This window comes from Chamaea fasciata, unplaced genomic scaffold (assembly GCF_029207755.1).
Source record: "Chamaea fasciata isolate MVZ Bird 193981 ecotype frontalis unplaced genomic scaffold, bChaFas1.0.hap1 SCAF_19, whole genome shotgun sequence".
In the NCBI taxonomy this organism is placed as follows: domain Eukaryota; kingdom Metazoa; phylum Chordata; class Aves; order Passeriformes; family Sylviidae; genus Chamaea; species Chamaea fasciata.
The window spans coordinates 11,682,657-11,704,890 of record NW_027094104.1 but is presented as its reverse complement, the minus strand read 5'-3'; the positions used below and the strand labels follow the sequence as shown (position 1 = coordinate 11,704,890).

At 40.0% G+C, this 22,234-nt stretch overlaps 1 protein-coding gene across 2 annotated transcripts in view; it reads left to right on the top strand.

Moving 5' to 3' along the window:
- The window catches only part of COX10 (cytochrome c oxidase assembly factor heme A:farnesyltransferase COX10), a 90,672-nt gene that overhangs the window by 9,257 nt on the left and 59,181 nt on the right, over window positions 1-22,234 (top strand). For both annotated transcript variants that reach the window (XM_066200645.1, XM_066200644.1), the window contains exon 4: window positions 1,269-1,393. In XM_066200645.1, the coding sequence (XP_066056742.1) occupies window positions 1,269-1,393 (125 nt within the window). The remainder of the gene's footprint in view (window positions 1-1,268; window positions 1,394-22,234) is intronic.

The following is a 22,234-nucleotide window of genomic DNA, read 5'->3' as shown; positions in this document are numbered from 1 at the left end:
CTTATTGTAATATGCATGTTATTATAATAATATTCAGCAATCAATGGATTTTAATACTTAGAGAAAAGTTGTGATGTGCTGCAAGTTTTCTCCATTGTGTTTTCTGGATTAAATCCTAAGGTTCTTACGCAGTTCTTGAAATGAGCACTTTGCGTGTGCATACTTACTGGCAGGTCTCTGCCGTGACATTTAGGTTTTCATTTCAAGTGGTGTTGCTTAATAGATAATCCAGGTATCCTCGATCAGCAAAGATTATTTATTTGTCATTTAACTTTGGATGAAAAGGAGTCTTTGTAGGAATCAGGAAGATAAGAACGTTTTGTTGCTTTGATTTAAGGTAGGTGAGATGTGAAACATGTAACTACATCAGAATATAATTTAAATAACTTCTGTTTAATAACTAATAATTCCAGATTGTAAGGTTCAAGGTCATAAGCAAGGTGTTCCATTAAGTGTGCTGACTTTTATAGTATAAGAAATTTGTCATGCCATACTATTTCTTGCCAAAAGTGAGGTTTTTGAGACCTATTATTTGGCTAATTACAATATTAGGATTGAAACTTGGGTAATTTTTATTTTAAGGATGTGATTGTCTGTACTATACTAAAGTTAGAATTTTACATGACAAAACTGAAATGGATTTTTATGAACCCACTCAAATTTTGAGGCCATTAGCTGTCGTTGGGTCTCTGTGATGATGTGATTGTACTTCCAGCCCAAAGTGGGCATATCAAATAGAAGTAATGGGAACAAAGATTGTGCAGTGAAATTACTGTAGCTCCATGGCCCAAGTCTGTCTTTGACTCTGCACTGCCTAAATTCCTGCTATAATCTGACATAAAGTGTATATCTCCGTGTGGGATTTCTTCTTACTGTTTTCCTTCTGTGTTAGACTTTGCGGTGATGTGTGAGCTACTGGAACAAATATTTGTCCTGTGCGTGTTGTGTGGAGCAGTTTGATCCAGTAGAAAAACCCTAAAATAGGGAATACAGGGACACAAGTTGTATCCTCACATTGTCTGCTAATGTGCTGCTGCTTTTGGGTTTCTTATTTCATCTCTGGCAGTTCTCCTTCTCATTTTTGATTTCTTTAAGTAGAGTGTTTGTATTAATTGTACCCAATTCCTGGAGCCGCCGTGAGCCATAAAAATAGCAAAAAGTTAATCTGCACAAGAGTGCTTTCAGGGTTTGAAAGCCATAACTCTAGTGTTATGTACAAAGATGGCTTCTTGTTGATGGTTTGTACTGTGTTCTCACATATGTTGCAGCTCTGGTTGTCAGCACCACGTCCGCTGGCTTTGCCATGGCCCCGGTCCCTTTTGAGCTCACCTGTTTCCTGCTCGCCTCCCTTGGAACTGGCCTGGCATCCTGTGCTGCCAACTCCATCAATCAGGTCAGTTTGTCTCTTCATCTGTACAGCAAACTGGTGTCGTCCTGGCTTCTGAAATGCTGCCAGGAGTGTGACTGGATGGCCAGGAGTCCTGTGCCTTCAGCTGCTGCCTGAGCTCTGAGCTGCTAAAACTGACATCGCAAAGGTAATATATGCCTGAGAATTCAAGTGGTGTTGCTAGGCACAGTGTGTTTATATAGAATGGAGTTGATGAGGTTTTAAGCCTCCCAATAATAATGTTTATCTTGGTAATACCCAAGCCTGGGTCCCTGGAAATGACAGGAAGAACTGGGATAACTGGAGTGTAAGAATAGCCAGTGGGGCTCCAGCCTTATGGGCTGGATTCTTGGGTTGTGTTATTGTATGACCTTGTTGGATCCATCTTAAAGAGTGGCTCAGATCCACTTAATACATCTGTATTGGGACTTCAGTGGGATTTTGTCTAGGCTGGGGTCATGGTATCTCCTGCCCATCTGCAGAACATACTGAGAACCTTCATTGTATGGAGGTTGTTCCATGCCAGAGATGTTCCAGGTGCCTGAACTTGAGCTTCTCTGCATGTGTGTACATGCCTGTGGCTCTTGATGCTGATCTTGGCTCTCATGCACTCAGTTGTGAAGCACTGTGGCTCTTGGGCTCTCCCGACCTCCCAAAGGAAAGCCTAACTAGTGAACAGGTAATAATACTTGTGGGTGCTAAATGGAGTTTCAAAGGGTAGTAGTCATGGTCACTTTCAGTTGTAAATGTGACCTGGAAAAAGAAGGAGCAGCAGCAGTGCTCATTGACATTTGACCGCACTTCAAGGTTTCAGCAATCCCTTGTGAGTCCTGGGACTCCAGTAGCGGAGGTTTCCTGTGATCCACACCCTGGAGGCAACTTGTTTGAGTTGGGCTCTTTGATGTTTACACCTTGTAACACCTCAGTTGTAGGCATGTGATGCGTTTTTCGGGATTGCGCCAATTAGCACGCATTTTGCTCAGCCTGAAGTAAGTCATATTTACTGTTTTTACAGGTTTTAGTGTTTATTTCACTGAGCTTAAAACTGGGGAAGGCAGCTAACTGTTTTCTCTGCAAAATGAGAAGGATGATGCGTGATTTTTAATTGCTTGGAAATGTTTAGGTAGCCTGGCTAACTTGGAAACACATAGATAGCCTTGAAAAATATTTTTAAGTAAGTCACACTATTTTCTGAAGAATACCTTTAGTTATCATGTACGTAATTTTCACACAAAGGCTGGGTAGAAACGCTGTCATAACTAAGGTAAAGTTTTGCGGGTTTTGATACAATTTTAGATGTACCCTTTTTTCTTCCTTTTTTCCCTTTATTACCTTTTTAATATCAAAAATTAAATTTATGGGTTATCCTTTGAAATATTTACTGTCATATGTACCTTCGCTTTTGATGTGCATACTACTGGACCAAGGGAATTAATGACTGCTTATTTAGAGACTCCTGTGCACCTTGCCTTGAGGTTTTGCTGGATCTTCTGAAGAGGTGACATTCACACACAAAGAACTGGTTTTCTTTGTCTTCAGCTTCTGTGTATTACTTATTGTATTTTGTCCCCAAAGTAGGCACTTTTTAAACTCTTGGAAGCCATTTTTGAAGCTCTTGAATTAGTCAGGAATACAGGAATTCTGTGCTGTAATCAGGAGTTGGACACTTGGGATGGAAAAGGGGAGTTAGGAGGAGTGCAGGAACTTCATGCCGGGGCTCGTAATTCACTCTTTACTCACTGCAGGTTACTCCAGCCTCACAATGTATCAGACTGCCTTTCACAATTTTAGCTGGACACTTTGAATCTTCACGCTCGGTCATGTTGAGCTATTTGCCTGTTTAGAGAGACCTTGAAGGCAGATTACTCCCACTAAAAAAAATAAAGGAAGCAAAAGGAAAGAGCTGTGGTTGGTGATGTGTTGTTTATCAATGGATCCTTTCAGTCGTTGAGTGTCCTTTTCCCAGTGTTACTGTGTCTGAATTGGCTGGGAATTTAGTTTTCCATAAATACTTAAAGCTTGGGTAATCCATCTCGACCGTTGGAAAGGAGCACGTTTGACTTGGAACTTCCTTTATGGCTACTTTGCTCTGTCCATTGCTCCCCATACGCATCCATTTCTCTGGCAGCTCATGACTCATGTTTCCCCTGTTGCTCCTCGCTATCCCTTAAGGACCTTTTTTATATGATAACCGTCTTTCCGCTTCCCATATTGCTATAAATCTGTACATCTTTAAGGGAAACTCATATTTCCCACTCCTCGTTTCTCTGATAAATCTATATGCACGATTTACGGTCCCCCCCATATGTCGTGGGAGGGTGAAGTGTGAATTGTGTAAGATTCTTCCCTGTGATTTAGGACAGGATGTGAGGAGCCTGGTCCTGTGAAAATATAATGAAGATTCTGTAAAATTCATGGAAGTATTGATAGAAACTTGTTACTGGTCAAGTTCTGAGATTTGAGGGGTTTTTCCTTTTTTTCCCCCTTCTTTCAACTACTTCATTTTAGCGATGTGGTAGGAGCCGAGATGGTTTTACCCCCAGTGAATTAAGCTGAATTAACTATTTAAGTTGACTGAAGTCCTGGGGTGGGAGCCAGGCCTGTGCTAAGTTGTGCACAGACAGCAAAACATTGTATTTTATTTTTTTACAAAGTTGATCTGAAACAATTTTGTAATTATCACTTTCTCCTTGTTTTCAGATGGTTGTATGTCATACTTTAAACTTATTTTTTCCTGTTTGCAAGAGCCAGAAAGTTACAAAAATGTGCTTAAGGGGAGATTCTTGCCCCACTTTGACTGCTTCTAACAAGAAAGCAATAAAAAAACCTGGTGCAAATCGATGACTTTGTATTTTTTCATTGTTTATAGAAGCTATTTATCCAGGTGCGTGTTTAGAAAAATGTTTCACAATCCACAAATTCTAAATTTTAGCAGTGCTTTCCAAGGCAAATAGAAAGAATGCATTTTGGTGGTGATTCTGTGAAATTGATTTTTATGGAGGTTGTGACTTACTGTTTTGTGACTTGAGAGTGAAAAAATCATATTGGAAAATACAGACAAAAATTACAAAAGGGAGATGTGGTGCCTGCAAGGTCATTCTAGAAACATTTTGTTTAGAAAATGTCAAGAAAAGTATCTTGGAATAATTTATTTCAGACAGAAGTTTTAGAGAAACAGACTCGGGCTGGTGGAAAATGTTACGAATTCTGGGGATCTGGATAAACATCAGAGGGTCCTTGGCTTTTCCTGTGGAGTGTGTTGGGTCTGTGGACTGTGAGGGAGGAAACTCCTATGGGAAGGTGCCAGAGAACAGACAGTGTTTTATTTCTCTTTTATTTCCTTCACCAGTGTTTGTGCCTGTGCCTCACTCCTTCCTATCACAATACTTCAGAGCTGTACCTCACACCTAATCCAGCATTGCAGTGGCTCCCAGAGACAGTGCTCCCTGGTTCTCTTCCACATCATCCAACACCACGTTATGTCCTCCGGCCCTTCAGAATTGTACTACAACATGTCACCACTTCTCAGTCCCACCTGCTAAAACGGCTTTCGTCTTTTTTCCCTCTCTTTCTAACAGCATTCTTTCTTTTTTTCATCACTGAAGTAACTTAAAATTATTTCAGACAGGTGTTCTTTATTGGTACTCTGTCTTTTGAAAATAACCATTATTTCACCATGGGTTTTAATTAAAAAAAAAAAAACAAAACCAAAAACACTTAATGCATTTACCAAGACTGAATTGAGACACATTGTGTCTGTAACATTACTAAACTAGCCAAAATCTCCAGAAAATCTCATAAGAAGGGATCAGTCTTATTAGTTGCAGTTATGGTAAAGAAGTGGAAATATATTCTGGGGTTCCATCTTGTAAAAACTGCATGTTAATCTTGAATCAAACAAATAAACACTTTAGTGTTGTTCCTTACCAGTCACAAATCTATTAAGTAAACCCTTGGTTTTTTGTTTAGGGAAGACCAATTTTGTAACTTCTTTTTTCCCCTACTCCAGGCTCTAATAGAAATGGAGTGGGAGAAAATTATATTAAGTTAGTTAATAATCTTTTGCTTTTTTCACAGCTCTGGTTTTTGATGATTTTTGAAAGCTCACTTGAGCTTCAAGGAGTGGAGGCTTACATTTATTTTAGAAAGAAAACATGTCATTTTTGAGACTTCTAAGATAGTCACCTCTGATTTATGGAGGAGATAAAACATGAAGAGATGTTTACACCACAATACACGGCATTAAAATGTTAAAGGAATCACATGCACGTTTTATATGTCAAGTACATTCTTTTGTAACTGCAGCATGGCTAAAAAGTGGGAGAGAACTGTAAAGATGAAAGCAGGATGTTTAAAGTGGTTTGAATTTAGTAACTGAGATAAAATGATGTGCTTGGGTTTGACTGATGGTACCTTGACAAGGAAGTACACTGGGCGGAATGTCTTAGTTGAAGTTAGAGAGCTGAAAATGAGGAAATCTGTTAATATGTTAAGCAGGATGAGAGAATAAATTAACATTCCTGTCCCTTCAGGGTCTAATCTGATGCCTGGGTTTTGCTCTTAAAGTCTCATCTTCTCCTGACAGTGGTGATTCATTAGAGGTGTAGCTGTAGGGAGTGGGAGGGGTGGGTTATTGTTAAAATAATGGACTGAAATTCGGGATTTGAGTTCAGTTACCAGCCCAGGGAACTGTACATGATCTTTGGTGTATGATAACCTGTGAAGGTCATTTGGATGCTGCATGAGGCTGAATAAAGTAAAAATAGTGCAGCCTTTCCTCCAGCTGTCAGTCCACTTACTGGATTATCCTCATTGAAAAAGAAAGTCTGGTTTTCTTTTATCTGGTCTAAATCTATTGTCTTTTGAGTTTTGAAACCATCACCTCTTGTCCTGTCACAACCAGCTGTGCTAAAAAAGTCTGTCCTCCTTTTACAAGTCCTCTTTAAATATTGAAACGCTTCAATGAGCCTTCTCTTCTCCAGGTGAACACCTCCACCTTTCCTAGCCTGTTTCCAGAGCAGAGGTGCTCCAGCCCTCAGAGCATCTCCATGGCCTCCTCTGGACTCGTGCCCGCAACTGCTCCGCAGCCTTCCTGTGCTGGGACTCCAGTGCTGGAGACAGCTTGGCAGGTGGTGTCTCACCTGAGCAGAGCAGAAGGGCAGAATCCCCCCCCCTTGACCTGCTGCCTGGAAAAAAAGAAAAAAAAAAAAGTTTTAGTAACTCTGTAACAGGAAAAACAACCGCCATGCCAAGTGTTAAGGTAATACGTAGAAAGTGGTGGCTAGTGATAGATGCCTGGCTTATTGATGAAGTGGAAAATAAAAATAGTGTGATTCTGCTAGTCCCTCTGTCCCCTTTCTCTTTAATCCCAGTAAAGAAATTCAACACCAAAGAGAAAAGCAATAGTTCTGTTCCCCAAAAGTAGCTGTGTTTTTGGTATTATCTCCATACCAAACTTCTCCTACCAAAGAAGTATTTTATTAAATGTCCATGGAGTGGGAACTTTTTATTCTGATGTGAATATTATTAATATGCTCTGCTCCCAGTTGGAGGGGCTGACCTCTGTCAGATCATGCAACCCACCTCCACTTAGTACAGGAGGTTTTTGCTAAGTAAAATCCTCAAAGTTCTGTCTTGCCACTTTTGAAATCTCTGAAAATGTATTCTTTTGCTCCTTCCCCTCACAGCTAACTGCACTGTCATGTTGGAATGAGAGAACTCAGTTTGAATGCCAGTAAGATTTGCCCCATACAATGTTTGTGAAAATGATGTAGTTCCAACGATTGAAGTGATTTAGAAATAGTCTAAAATGACTTTCCAAGGTTTTGCCTTTCCATATTAGAATAATTCATGCCTTGCTTATAGCACCTTTCTGCTCCTGCCTCCGGAATGATCCCACTGGCAGGCACTTACCATTTTCCTGGGAATGGTGAATATCAGTCAGCTCAGTCAGGCCACACTCCCACATTCCCAGTTGCTCCTCTAGGATTCACACCTGATGCATCTCTGTCTCTCTCTGAAGTCCCTTTGTTTTGACTGAACTGATCTCCTGCAGCAGCCACCTGGTCTTTCATCTCTCCCTCTCCTCCATTCCCACCAGCGATCAAACAACTGGCAGGAGGGGTTATTAAAACCTGGTGTTGAACTCCACACTTCAGGACTGTCAGTGGCAGTGGCAGCCTGGGATGTAATTCACAGTGGATAATAAATATAAAAAAAGTGCAACACTGGAAGTCTATCTTGTGCACTGAACTCTTGATATATGCTGCTTTGATATTTTAGCTGCTAGGCAGCCTTCATTAGTGGTCATTGAAGATCATAACTTACAGCTCTAACAGATGATTCATAATTGCAACACTTGGATCAAGTTAGGAAGGTGAAATTGTTGATATGGAGTAGGACTAGCTCAGCTTGTAAGGATATATTTCATGAGCAGTGAGAATGAGTACTAATGTGAAGCACCCTCTGAAGGACTGATAAATTTTAAATGCAAGGATTATCTTTGCAAAGCATGAATCGTTTGACCCACAACTAAAGCTTGATGAAGGGTCTTAGAAAAATACTATAAATTAATGCATGTCATTGTTGAAAGAAATTCTCTTTGCTTGCATGCATATTGTATGAGTATGGTAGGCAAAGAGTCTTAAAGTGGATGGATTCACATAACCCTTAGGGACTTAGACCCCAATTGCCACTGTGATGTTCAGCAAAGACAATGAAAATGAGTGTAATGACACCTTTGTTACTACTTTCCCTCCCTCTGTGGCTCTCACTAATAGCATAAAGCTTCAGATTCTAGGGGAGTTGAAGTCAAAAATGTTTTGATTTGATTCTTACTCTTGTGTTGCATCTCATATATATTCCAATCCAACAATGACATGAACAGTGGATAAAAAAAAAAGAATTTAATGTTGTGCCCGCTTTTTGTGGATCATCCTGCTTCCTGATTTGATAAACATGGTTTTCTATGGATGCACAAAATAAGTATGTGCCATTGCTGACAGGGCAGACTCGCTTTCTCTCCCTGGTTGCATTGTTGATGAGCAGCTGATTTCCTAAATGAACACCAACAAGGTGGAAGGGTGGTAAAGGGGAATTTTTGGAGATGTCAGTGTGAGGACTGCAATCTCCTTTGTCCTGCCCGGACAGAGCAAGGGAAACGGCCTCGTGGTCCTCTGTTTTCTTTCCATCTGAAACTGTCCTTTCATCTGCACAGGCGTTGGTGATAGACATGGGCTGGGAGCGATCAGATTCCTGTTATTCTGAAATACCAGTGTGATGGACAGGAGCTTTTGGGTGGCAACTTCAGAAGGCCCTTAACTTCTGTGCATACAGAGTTCCTTGAGATGATGCATTTGGATGCAACAGGAAGTTTTGTCTCATTAGCGCCACACTCACAGGTTCTATGGAAATACTGGGTGCAAGCAAGGTAGGGGGTAAGACAGAAATAATTTACCAAGTGATGAATTGTCAGGAATACTTCAGTGATGTGGGATTTCCTTTAGATCCAGTGCCAGATTTCCCCCGGAAGCCCTGATCACGGGCAGAACAAAGAAATTTCAAAGGACTGAAATGAGGGAATGTGAAGAGAGGACTAGACAAAAGGGAAAACCTAGTACTTAATAAGATTTATCTGGCCTTTTGATCCATAGGGGTATTGCCTTTCTAAGCTTAGAAGAGTGAAAATAACTATTCTTTTTTGCCAGTCTTTAAGTACATGCTTTGACATTTTCAGATAGCTCATAATTCCTTCAGCAGTGCAAGTATTAAATTCTAACCTTATTAGATAAGTAGTGAAATGTCTCTTTTTGTAACTTAAATGGTGCCATATTCAACTTGTTTATTGCCTTGAATTTGACTCCTGACAGTTTCAGAAACAGCAATACAGGACCTAGTTTACTGTGCTGTATGAAAAATAGCAACAATGTGGCAAGGTACAACTCATAAGGGTTAAGGAAAATTATTTCCTGGTTCCCTGAAACAGCCTACCAATACCATTTCTTTGGGGAGTAGCTCATTGAAACACAAATCCAGAGCATTCTTTCAGTCCCTTTCCTTTTGAATTATTTTAGGATTCTCTTCAAATTTCCATTGTTAAAAATTACTACATAAATACCATGAGTTCAGATTCTACTTTGTCATCTTAGCACTGGAAAGGATTTATGTGCAGTAAAGCCGAGTAAAAGTCCTCTTGCTTTTATTTTCCGTGACTGCTGTCTCTGTTACGATAAAGTTTCATTCTGCTTTGACTTTTGACTTTGTTCCACACTCTGGTTGTCAACTGCCTGTGAAGAGTTGACCTGCCTAGGAGAGAGATCATTGTGCTTTGCTGCAAGCCTCGGCTGGAGCAAGCACTCAAATGCTCTTGTTTGTATGGGCCACAAAAAAAAGCCCTTCTGGGGTTGTGGGGGTGGCAGATCATGGAGAGCCTGATAAGGTGCTCTCTGACAGAGGGGATGCACCAGTGGGTGGGTTTGCTCCCAGTTTGGAAAACTCCCTGTCATGTGCAATACCAGCTGTCTGCTTCTGTGCCAGTGCTCATTTAAACATTTTTGAAGGCATTGTAACAAGTGTTTAAAGCAAAATACGTGGGTTACAGCAGATACAGGTAACAGAGGAGCCTTCCCTTCATGTCTGTGGTGGTACCAATGAATTTTCTTATTTATTATATGAATTGCATATATATGAATATATGGTTTTCCAGCATAAGAAGGTAATGATGTGTGTCCTGCAGAGTTTGCAATCTGGGAAGTTATAGTGTGAAAGTATGTGGGTTTGCCTCTAAAAACCAAAACACTTCTGCGAGTCCCACACTTCAGTTTTTCAGGGGAGCATAGAGAGAAGATTGAAAATCGAGTTGATTAGTCTGTAAAATCAAAGAAGGTAGTTATTGTTGTGAGAGATAGGATCTTGAATGGAAGCAAGCTGCTTTAAGCATGTTAAAACTCAAGGACCATCCATCTTTCTGGTCATGACTTAACTGAACCTTGGAAGTGCTGCAGGAATTGTTAACATTTGTCAAAGCTTGTGAGTGTTGGCATAGTTACTGAGTAGTGCAGCTGAGGGTTGACTGAAGATCAACACATGTCACATCCTACAAGAAGCAAGAAGCTCACTGAGAGTTGATTTATGCAGATTAATACTCCTGCTCATAGAATGTTTTTTAATTTTTCCCTGTATTGCTGTTCACAGATTGGGTTGGATGTTGCTCTAGGCACTAGCAAGGTATGTTGAATCTTCGATTCATGCTTAGGCTGTGCAAGAGCTTTCCAATATGTGATCTACCTAATTTATGGTAGGAAGAGCACACATGGCATGTACAGCATCCATGTTGCCAACTCTTGGGACGTTTTGTCAGTTGTCCTGAAAAGATCTCTTGACGCATAGTTGCTAACGGCTGGATTTTTTGTTTTAAAATTCATTGTTCATGACACATTCCTTGGGAAGGTGTAGATTATATATATATACACATACATATAGCTCCACAGTTTCTTGGGTTCCGGTGGGAAATGGCCATTCAAATGGCACAAAAAAAATTCAGCAGTATCCCCGGTGGGATTGTAACACTGATATGAATAGAAAGCTGAAGTAAATTTTTTTTTAGAAGATTTTTATTTGTAGTGTTGAATAGCCATTTGCCTCTAAGTGACTTTTTAAGAGGATTCTAAGCATAAGCTGTTTAATGGACAAGTAAACCACAGTTCTGGGCAGTAATCCATTTCTTCAGGCTTTTATGAGATCTGTATGGAAACTGAAGGAGGAGGTTAGCTTTCAATACCAAAATCAAACCATAATGTACCAAATAGGTACATCATCCTGATTAAAAAGCACAGGGCATGTTGGAAGTATCTGGGACAAGAAATAAAATGGTACAGAGATGGAGATGTAAGAGTTATAGCAGTTTAATAGCATAAGCTTTGACTTTAAACCAAACATGTCTGCAAATCTCGGAGGTTTGGTATTCTCAGGTCACTAAAGGCTAACTGCCTGGATCTGTAGAGATATGTAAATTTTTGAAGTAAACCAGACTTGTAGAAGATGAGAATCTGTCCCCTATAATTCTCCTTTTAAGACTTCTTATTATAATTGAGATTTATGTTGGTGCTCCCAACAGAGACATGACAATCATTTGTAACTTCAGAGAGTACTATAAAGGTGCTGGCATTTGAGAGCAGGCTGGATAGTTCGGCCTCAAACTCATTTTTATGTTCTGAAATTAGATACTTCTAAAAATAATAACCTCTTACTAGCTGCTTAAAGACTTAGAATGCCTTGTGTTTATTAAAGGGCATTAAAAGTAAAATATTATCTTTGAAGGGCATCCATTATAAAAGTGTTTATCTGAAATGGCCTTAGGCAGCAAGGGAGCAGAATAGGAAAAAAAATAAAGTTACAGTGAAGGGAGGTCAGTGCTGTGTTTCTCTTGCTGCTTGTGCTGGTTACAGCCTGATTCCCAAAGTGTTTTTTAGCATTATTCTTGGCCCCTTCCTGGCAGTGGGAGTGTGCAGCAGAGCCAGCCCTCCTTCAGGCAGGCTCACTCTGCTCAGCTGAGGTTTTCTCAATGAGGAAAATTCCTGTTGGTGTGAGGGTAAGTAGCAGAATCATGTCTGGAAGGGACAAGTGGAGAATATCACCTGGCAGAGTTCCAGCTGTAGTGGGGAGATATTGAACTGTGATCTGTGTGTTGAGTGCACATTCTTCATCCCTGATTAAAGTCTTCAGGGCAAGGACCACTCCTGGTGGAAATCATTCGTGCCTCCCCTGTAAAATGACGGTTGACTTCAACTCCCTACTGATCTGGATGTTTCTAAAGTTTCTTTTGAAGTGGGGCCAGGAGGTGTTGCAGAGGCTTATGAGCAGTGCAAGTTTTGTAGGGTGATTTCAAGCATTTTATTAGAATTACTGCTAGAGTCAGAGAAAATGGATAACCTATAAAGCGCAAACTTTCTTCAAGTTGTCATGCAGATGTGATTCCGTAGCTCTGGTCGTATCTGGGATTAACTTGAAGTAGAGTTGGAGTAGAGTTGGGTTTGTGCCAGGATTGTGTAAGAATAAATCAGTAGTATTATTACAATGTCATAATTATTTTCCAAGTAGAATTAAGTAGGTGACAGTAAGGCAGGGTGTCATGAAGGGCTGTAAAAACTCACCTGGCTGGGAGAAGATGTTTAGGAGATGGTTATTTAGTGTCTCTTGAAAACAAGAATGAGAACATTCAGGAAAAGGCAAGTTAGAAATGAGCAGAAGAGTGTGGTTGGGTACTGAAGAGATTTCCCAGGGAATGGTCATGGCCCCGAGGCTGCCAGAGATCCAGGAGTGTTTGGTCAACGTCTCAGGCACGGAGTAGGATTGTTTGTGCAGGGCCAGGGCTCCATGATTCTTGTGAGTCTCTTCTGACTCAGGATATTCTGTGACTATGATTGTTCAGACAGTGCAGAGGTTTGGATGTTCAAGGTTTGGGTGATGGTGCTCATGTCTCATTTGATGTCTTTGGGATTTGCTTTATTTTTGGGATATGATTGGGATACATTTGGGATTTGCTTTATTTTTCAGTTTCAGTTTTGTTACTGACCACTTGAATGACATTGAGACATAAAAACTGAACACAAGATCTAGGAAAAAAGTCCCAACCAACCAAAAACTGAAAACCCCAACAAATTACACCCCTAACAAGCTGCTACTGAAAATTAAAGGTAGTAGACGGCAAATTGCTTTGCTATCCAAAAGTCCAGCCGCTGGATTCAGTTGACTCTCAAAATCTTTGCTTCTGCTGCTATCGCTGGCTAACTGTTTGTGAGGTTTGCTTGGAAAGCTGTAACCTTTCTTTCTAAGTCTGGATTTTGCTGCAAGTGCTTTTTTTGTCCCTCCTGTTACAGGTTGTGACACTTGTGTGGTTTGTTTTATGGTTAAATAGAGAGGTAGGAAAGGCTGATTTTAAGTATTTGTCCCAACGTGAGGAATAGAATGAAGAGCCAAGTGCTTAACTGCTTTGAAATGAAACGTACTTGTCACAAAGGGCTCTTTATGTTGCTGGAGAATGTGAAGAAGTGGTGCTTGGGGGTGCTTTTGGAAGATCTGCTCTTTTCAGAGCAGAACAATGAGTAGAAATGGTTGGTTATATCTAAAAGTGGGCTTTCCCTCTGTTTCATGTTTAATTCTCTGTTACTGCTGAGAATATAAAATTTTAACCGTGCCTCAGGCAGTCGTGGTAGAAGCTTCCCCCTTAATGCTTTGCCACTCTTTCCAAGAAGATCTATCCATAGGAGCCAAAATTGCAGAGCATTTCCTTGAGCCACACTCTCCATGGATCAGTGTCTGTTCTGGTGCTGCTTTGGTGATTCCATGTGTCCAGATTCCAAGTGTAATTGTGACTGCAACACTTCCAAAGAAACCTTTCAAATAAGTTACCCCATGGCCTATTCATTGTATAATTTTACAGACTTCAGATTTGCAGCTCAAGTGCAGGAGACTTTTTCTTCCGTGTCTGCAGACACTGGAGATATACTGGACACATATGCTTGGATACATGCCTGTGGGTTCTGTGTGAACATTCTTTTTGCAGGCGACAGTCGTGTTTCAGAAAGTGGCGTTAATTGTGATAATGTAGCATAGAGCTCCTCTTTGTGAAATTCAAGCATTTTTAAAATCACCACCTTCAAAGACAATAAAAATTCCAGTCTACATTTATCTATTCCCATGTGAGGAGTTATTGCAGTGTATATTGTATCATTCCATATGAAATTCTTCTGCTTAATAGTCTCATTTATACACAGTTGTCTGAGGTCAGTTTTCCGTTTTGCAGTTGTCAAACAGCTGTCAAATTAAGAGACCAGATCCCACAGTTCATTTACATTTTATGCCGTTCTTTGGGTGCCTGTTTCATATCTTCATATAACTAATGATTTATCTACATATCTTAGTCTTCTTTCTGCACTTGTTTTTCACAGATGTTCACATCCTCTCTTTCTTCAAGAATAGCCTTTAAAATAAAATTTGTGTAACATTTGTCGTACAGTGAAAGGAAGATGGTTCTGTATCTTCAATGCAGTCAATGAAAACAGTCTAAATTTTGCCTCATATTAATGATAATTTGAATTTTGAACTGAGAAGCAGAACAATAAAAAGAAAGTTTTGAAATGTGCTGCTAGAAATTACAAAAGAGAAAATCTCAACTTCATTCTTTTATTGTTGATTTTGGCTAATAATTAGCCCAGCTATTGATTTCCTCCTTTATATTTCTTGTTCTTTAGTAGGAAACCAAAATAAAAAGGGCTTTGTTCACCACTTATCTTTGTAGTAAAATGTATTCTTTTTTATCATGGGGAATATCAAAGGCTATCACATGAGTGAGAACACAGAGACTAAATTGAATACTGTATGTGGTTCTGTGGTATGATGATTCTTACGTCGGTGAGTCCAAGCATAAATTTATATGGTGAAGATTTAGAGGTTGTTTTCTTATTTATTTCCACTGATGTAATGATCAATGGAATATCTCTATACATGCCATTGATGTCTTACTACAAAGTACTTAAATAGCCCGAGGTAGCCATCTACTTTATAAAAATTCCTTAAAGACAGGTAGGACCCTTGAGAGTTAAACATATACTTTTGAGCTTGTGTGTTGTCAGGGGGGGAAGGCAAGAGAGGTTCTGTTACAGGCCTCAGCAGTTCTCTGTAGCGCTGAGATTTAAAGGGCTCTTTTAAAATGTTGCCTTAAATTATGGTCACTGGGGGAAGTTTGTCTGGGATATGCCGGGCTAGAGAATGTTCCTGTGCCATTTCAACATCATTCACTAACGTATTCAAGCAGTGCAACTTGATCAACTCTTTCCAGGTTTGGGGGGAAACATTCTGGTCTACACATATGTGTTTGTAGCTGCTTTACATTCTGGAAAGAGATCGTTTCAAGGCTGTTGATCCTCATTGTGCCAGTCGCTTCAAGACACTGTGCTTTGCTGCGGCAAGGGAAACAATATCTGAGCTATTTGCTGCATTTCATAGGCAGTTATTGGCCTTTTCAGTTGATGGGCTCTGCATCGGGATTGTAATAAAACACAAGTCAATCTGAAATTGGATGCAGACTAGGAGAGAAGATAAAACCAAGTGAAAATTAATGACAGATGTAAAAGTTACTGTAATAACGTAGTCATCTTCTTACAATTTTTTCCAAACTATTTTTTTTTTCAGCAGATATTTCACTTGAAATCTTTAGAGTACATCATCTCTTTGATTTCAGTTATGATCTTCAATACTGAAATAGCTTAATTGTGATGGGTTCCGACTTATTTATGAATAGGTTTTTACATTTGAGGGCAGTTGCGGAGTTGTTCTGAGTGGCAGGATGTGGAGTGCTCCAGTGACTGTCCATAAGTCTCTTTTAATGGCTTCAGGTGCCACTTTTGTTAACTCCAGAGTCCACAGAGCCTCTGAAGCTGGGGATCTGTCATTGTCACAGCTGGGATATGGGGAGTGGTAGGGCTGTTTTGCGTAATGTTCCCTAAGAAAAATTTGGAAAGCTCAATTTTTTGGTACTTGTTCAGTGCTGAGAATAAACAGCACTTCTACAAGGAGCTGCAAAAAGCCTTCCCCACTTGTTTAAAATCATAAGAAAGCTTTGTTTTAGTTTCTTGAGACCATCCCAGGGATAGTCAAGCCAAAGGCTTTCTGATGCAAGGTTTCTCTATTCAGCAGGATTCATGAATGACCTCCTGTCTCAGACCCACTGGGTCTTCTCATTAATCTGTTTCTGGCCCTGTTGCCTATTGGCAGCACTGGAAGGAGGATGCTGGACTTTGGAATTCCTAGGAGCCGAGACTTTTGTCTTGTCCTCCATGAAGCATAACTGGGCAGGTCCCACCCACTCCCTGGGTGCCTGCAGGATTTGTAGGAATTCCTGGGGAGTGAGAGCCTGGGAAAGGCTGGTTGGTGCCTCCAGCTCTTCCCCACTTCTGCATTGTTGAGGTTCCTTCTCCTTTTCATTGTCCCTTGAGCTCACCCTGCAACACTTTTTTTGAGTGGAGATGGAAAAGCATATTTTTCTTTAGAAGATGAAATTCCGTAACAAAATTGTATGCTGGTAGATACTTAACCTTAAGATGTGTACCGACATGAGGGGATAAGTCTCCGGAACTTTCCAGCAGGTTTTCTGTCAGAGATAATGATGGTGTCTGTACCTGTGCAAACTTCCCTCCATGGATTTGTCCGATTCCCCTTTGTAGCACTGAGAGAGGCAATGGCCATTCACCTCCCAGTTGGTTCTCCATGCCTTTTATGATTTTGTGGACATCTCTTGTATTCCTCCTCTCTTTTTCCAGGCTGAGGAAAGCTGCTCCGTCTTGGTTCTCATATATGGAGCTGTTCTGTACCTGTGCTTGTCTTCATCTTTTCTTGGTTTGTGAGCTTCTCTTTGCGAAAGGTGGACCCAAACTGCATGAGGCCCAGATACAGGACAATGGAGGATGGATTTATACAGTGGTTGTGTATGCGTAGGGCAGCATCCCTCCCTCAACAGGCATGTCTGTGTGTACGCACACACTGTTAGTGCAACTGAGAACAGCAAATTTGATTAATCAAATCCTTAAGGTAATTAAAACATCATAAGATCTCTTGGGACAGCAGTCAATCACAACAATCAACAGTCTCTGGTGCGGTGCCTCTGGTTTTTGTTTCTCTTTTCTTTTTTAAAATAATTTCTGAATAGTGACTGAATCTTCCATAGACCCATCTATTCCTACCTTCTGGTGTCCTTCTCCAGCAAAAAAATTGGAGCCGATTGTTTTCTTTTTCACGGGTAACAGAACATTGACATTTATACTTACGGACCAGTTTCTGCCTCTCAGTTGGTATCTGAGATACTACTGGAATTCTTCACTATCAGCTTCCACCCTTAAAGGTCTGGAATTTCTTACGTATCGCAGAAACATTTAGGAACATTGTTCAAACCCGTGCATTAGGAACCATATATTTTAAAATCAGGCATGAATCACACATCTAGATAGCCTGTGTTCTCAATGTGATCATGCCAATAAAAGATCTGATTTACAGGGGTGAGCATGTGCAGTTTGTGCTGAGCTTAAGCAGAGCCAGCTGGGAGGTGTGACCCCGAGTCTGCTGCAGAAGATACAGATAACTTTGGGCAGCCTTATCCTTATGAGAGTGTTCCTTGCTTTTGCTTCTGTCTGCTATTCTATAGCAGCCTGGAGGCAAAGAGAATTTGAGAAATGTGTCCTAGCTACCTTGAACTGTTGTGCCTCCAATACACGGTTTGCCATGTTTGTGTTCACCATATCCTTTTATCTCTTTATTCACCCCAAATGGACCCAAAACTGAAGTCAAATCAGTGTCAGAGTAGTGTGTGAACCAATGGATCAGATGTGTTCTAGGCAGAAAAATAGCATGTCCATTGGTGAAGCATCAAAAAAGTTTAGACGTGTTAGATAGACTGCCTCTAACAGGCATGGTTGTGGTTAATTACTGAAATTAAAGGTATTAGAAAGGCAGGAACATTTTTCTGTTGGGATTCATTTGGTTTGGCTCTGAAAATCCATACTACAGACTGGATGCTGATAAATTATTTTTGCACAGATCATAAAATTAACAGTAAATTTATATAAAAAGGTATAAAATGGAGTATTCAAATGTTATTTTTATGGCATATTAGGTGGAATTATATTAATGTAAATAGTTTATTTCAAGGAAACTGTGAAATTGATAAATAAATCTACTCTGTTCCAGTGCTAAACATGTGAACTGTAATCTTTTTGAGTCTTACATCCGCAGGCCCACATCTTTGTGTTTGGGAGTAGGATGTAGGTGCTACTAATGTGTGCAACAGGTGCACATAATTTAGCTGTGGAACTAGTCAAAATACCTTTAATCAGTTAATGTTAAGTCAAACCATATGTGTCCAGGCTGTTTTTCTTGTGCTCTCGCATCGGGTGCTTTTGTGGCTCAGAGTCCCTCAGGATCCAGCAGTGGGATGGAGGAAGGACCTGGTTGCTGAAATTTTAATCTTTGCGCTCCAAAGTAACAGCTGCAGGTACTGGAAGTGCACAGTGATCTGTTTCAGCTTTTTCTGCTTTTATGTAGGCACTGGTTTGGGAAACCGCAGGGTTGTGAACGATGCCCTGAGGAGCACAAAGACCAGTGTGTTCCTGGGACTGGGGAGCTGTTAAAGATGCCTCAGCATCAGTCTGTGTGAGAAACATAGCTGAGACTTGAATGTGGAGAGAACAGGGTGTTCATGTGGTCAGTCGCTTTCAACACCAAGTTTCTGGGATATTTTAAAACAGATGCAATGAAAACAAAGCATAAGTATGGAAGGTGGGACCACTCACCAAACAGGCTTTTCCTGCAGTGGAAATGCATAGCAACCAGAAAAGAGCTTCACTGCTTATCCAAGGCATGGATATGTTTTTATGCATGTAAAAGGCAAGCTGCTTCCTCACTCTGGAATATTAGTTTTGCCGAAGACCATTTCAACTGGGTCAGAAACAGATTTGCTGGTGAACTGGAGTAGTGAGAGCATCCGACAGCACTGAGCAGTAAGTGGGTTTAGTTTGTCTTTTTGCAATAGGTAGATTTCTGCTTGAAATTGTTTGCAAGGATTTAATTTTTCAGGCAGTGTATTTGGTGTGTATATTCCCTGTTAGCTGGTGCTGCTGGAGGAGAGGTGTTCAATGGGGTTGTCTTTCTGGGTGGTCCTTCCAAAGCTGTAATCAGTGTGCACACGGCAGGTCTTGTCAGCGTGGGGCTCAGCGGCACAGATTTATCATGTAAGATAGCAGCAGCCAGAGCATGTGGCCAAGGAGCTTTTCAAGGATCCTGTATACAATTAATAAAACTAACTTTTGAAGTGGCCTTTTTCTTTCATTTTACTAAAGAAATTGGCACTGTCAAGTTTTCCCTTTGAAGTTTAATTTCATCAGCTGTGCTAGTGGCCTTTATTTCTGTAGATCACATATTCAAAATCAGATGATAAATTTATTCCTGAGACGTTTGTAGGATTTGTTTTCTGGAAAGCTAACCTTAATTAGCATTTAAATTCATCTTTAGAGTCTCCTCAGCAGTTAGTTGCAAGCAAATGCACACAAATAAAATGTTCCTTTGACAGATATTTTAAATAGCTGGGGTAGTAAGTACAGTATTAAACACAAAAATACTATCAAAATAATTTTAGAGGCCTTTTTAATGCTTTTTAAAATCCTTTTACTTACAGCAAGTATTTTCAAGTCATTAATTTAATGACTTACTTTTTTTTCTGCTAATACAGTCTAAAAAGCAAATTGGTTGGTTACTATTATTAAGCTTTTTTTTTGGAAAACTAACTTGGAAAGCTAGAGAAAATATATTAGATGGCACACTTAGGCAGGGTCAGAGGGACACAAAACCATAAAATAATTTTGATTAAAAAATTACAGGAAAATAGCTTTTTTTGCTGGTTATAGTAAGGAAAAAAAAAAGCCAACCCAGCAGAAAACAAAGCAGAGCTGTACTACAGGGAGTGTGTGCAAGAATATTGGCATTTCTTTTATGCCACTTGTGAAAAGATTTCATCTTTATTCTTTGCCCTCTGAGAAGACTTCAGCTCTAATGTTCTGGGTAGCAGAAGACATCTGCTCTACTTGCAGCTTTTAAAGCACGGTCAGCACTGAAGTTGGATAGGCAGCAGCACTAATCATGTTAAGCACAGTCTCCGAAGGCCGGGTGAATGCAGAATTAATGCATTGTTTTAGGGTGCGGGGCTAGGGCGCAGGGCAGGGTGTGCAGCTCCCTGCCAGCGCCGGCCCAGCCTGGAGCTCCCTAAATCTTGTTGGTTACACCTCGGGCAGGAGCCAAGCCGTCAAGGAGCCCCCATTCAAGTGTTTGCCACACCGGTCTCTGGGGTAGTAAATGCTAATTTGGTGTCAATTAGAAAAATGCCAGTGAGAGGGCGCTGCAGTTAATCAGAGGTGCTTCTGTTGATTCCTGGGTTTATTCCCGCTCCCTCTATTTTGTGCATCTCTCACCACTTTGCTTCTTCGGTTTTAAGCAACTTTGATGCGTTTTGCTATTTCATCTCCCATCGTAGATATTTTTCCAAGTTTACTTTAAGCAGTATGTCCTTCAGTCACCTAATGCAATAAATGGTTGTACACCCTCTGTTTAACCATTAAATGGCAGTACAACCCTTGGATCTGGGCATTTATGGTTGTTTTTTGGAATCAAAATTTAATGTTACAGGATTGAGTGTTAAAAATGTGTGGCAGACTGTACTGCATGAATATGTGGGTACTTTGTTGATAAATTTACTCCGAAGTGATCCTGGTTTAAACTTTGTTCTCCACCTTAACTTTTAAAAGGTGTAAAATGTATGTTGCAGATACCTGGTTGCAGTCTGGTGGTTTTGATTTTCTTTTTTTTTTTAGACATTCCTGTGACAACATTGTTTCTCCAAGTTAGCCAAGTGTTAACCTCAAAAATGTTAGTTTTACGGGCAGTGTTGCCCTCATAAAACAAAATGAATGGATAACACTTTAAAGAAAGTCTGCAGAGGAAAAGGAGTTTGAAATAACATTCTGCTCTGGCTTTCTTGACTAATTTAAACTACTGTTATATTTTTGGTTAAAGGTTAATGTTCCTTTAATTGGCCTTTTAATCGGATATCTGTGTTTGGCGGGGGGGGGGGATTGCACTGAATAACATGCCCTTAGCATTCCCGTTTCTCCCTAGAAATCTCGTGGGATTTTCCAGCCTTTCTGAAGTGTGCTATCAGAACTAATTACCTCCATGCCTGGAACAGCCTTCTGCCTACAACTAGGATAATATTTTAGAAACTAGATAAATTCTAGCATTGACTTTTAAATCCTTTGCATAGCACATGTCGGAGCTTTCAGATGCTCTTTGGAACGATTTGGAGACGGGGAATATAAAACAAACTACTTTTAATTAGCAAAATAAGATTTTAATAAAAAAGTAAGCTAAGTATTTTATTGTATCATGTGAAAGGTCTGAGAAAATGATTGATTTTTTTTTTTTGATGTTTGAAGTTTATTTATGTCTTGTGTAGTGCTGTGCTCTATTCTCTTGCACAGAGTAGTATGTTATTCCATTGTATTTACATTTGCTTTAGCCAAAGTATTTTTGGACAGAAATGAGTGGTAGATTTATGCTGCATTTAACAGGCATAGGATTGATCTTACAGAGCTAAATAGGAATATTTTTGTGTGCTGCTAGAAAACAGGAGGGCAGTGAACCTCAAAAGGAGACATCTCATCGTGAAAGCATATTTAATTCATCCAGCCATTGGCATCACTGCAAACATGGGAATGGCTTTGATTTTATAATTGGTGTAATCAAAAGTGCTAGGAGACAGTCAACTTAAATTTTTTTTTTTTAAGATCTCTGAATACTGATGTGCTTGGCGTGTAGCCAATTTCAGTTTCCTGTTGAGAAGTATGTACTGCATTTTCCATTTGATTGTGTAGGCCTTTCTTACATTAGTAGGGGACAGAGAAAAGTTGGAAAAGAAATGAAACATGTTAGCAGGGAGTCTCAGTAATTTTGTAATGCCTGAAATAGCTTCTAACTGACTTAATGCTATTTATCTGTTACAGAATAATAATCTCTCTGTAGCTTAATTAAAATGTGAATTAAATCATTGCTTGTCCAAGAAGATGGAAAACACATGAAAACTGTGTGGTAATTGCTAGAAATAGCGCTTTCAGTTATAAATAAGTATTTTGGGGTGCCTGTATTTTTACGCCTGGTAAACACCAAGTGCTTCTTGATTTTGAAAACCTGAATGGTTCTGCTTTGTCTCAGAGATTTATGTTTTGCGTTATGCCTATGCTCTGCAATTCTTAT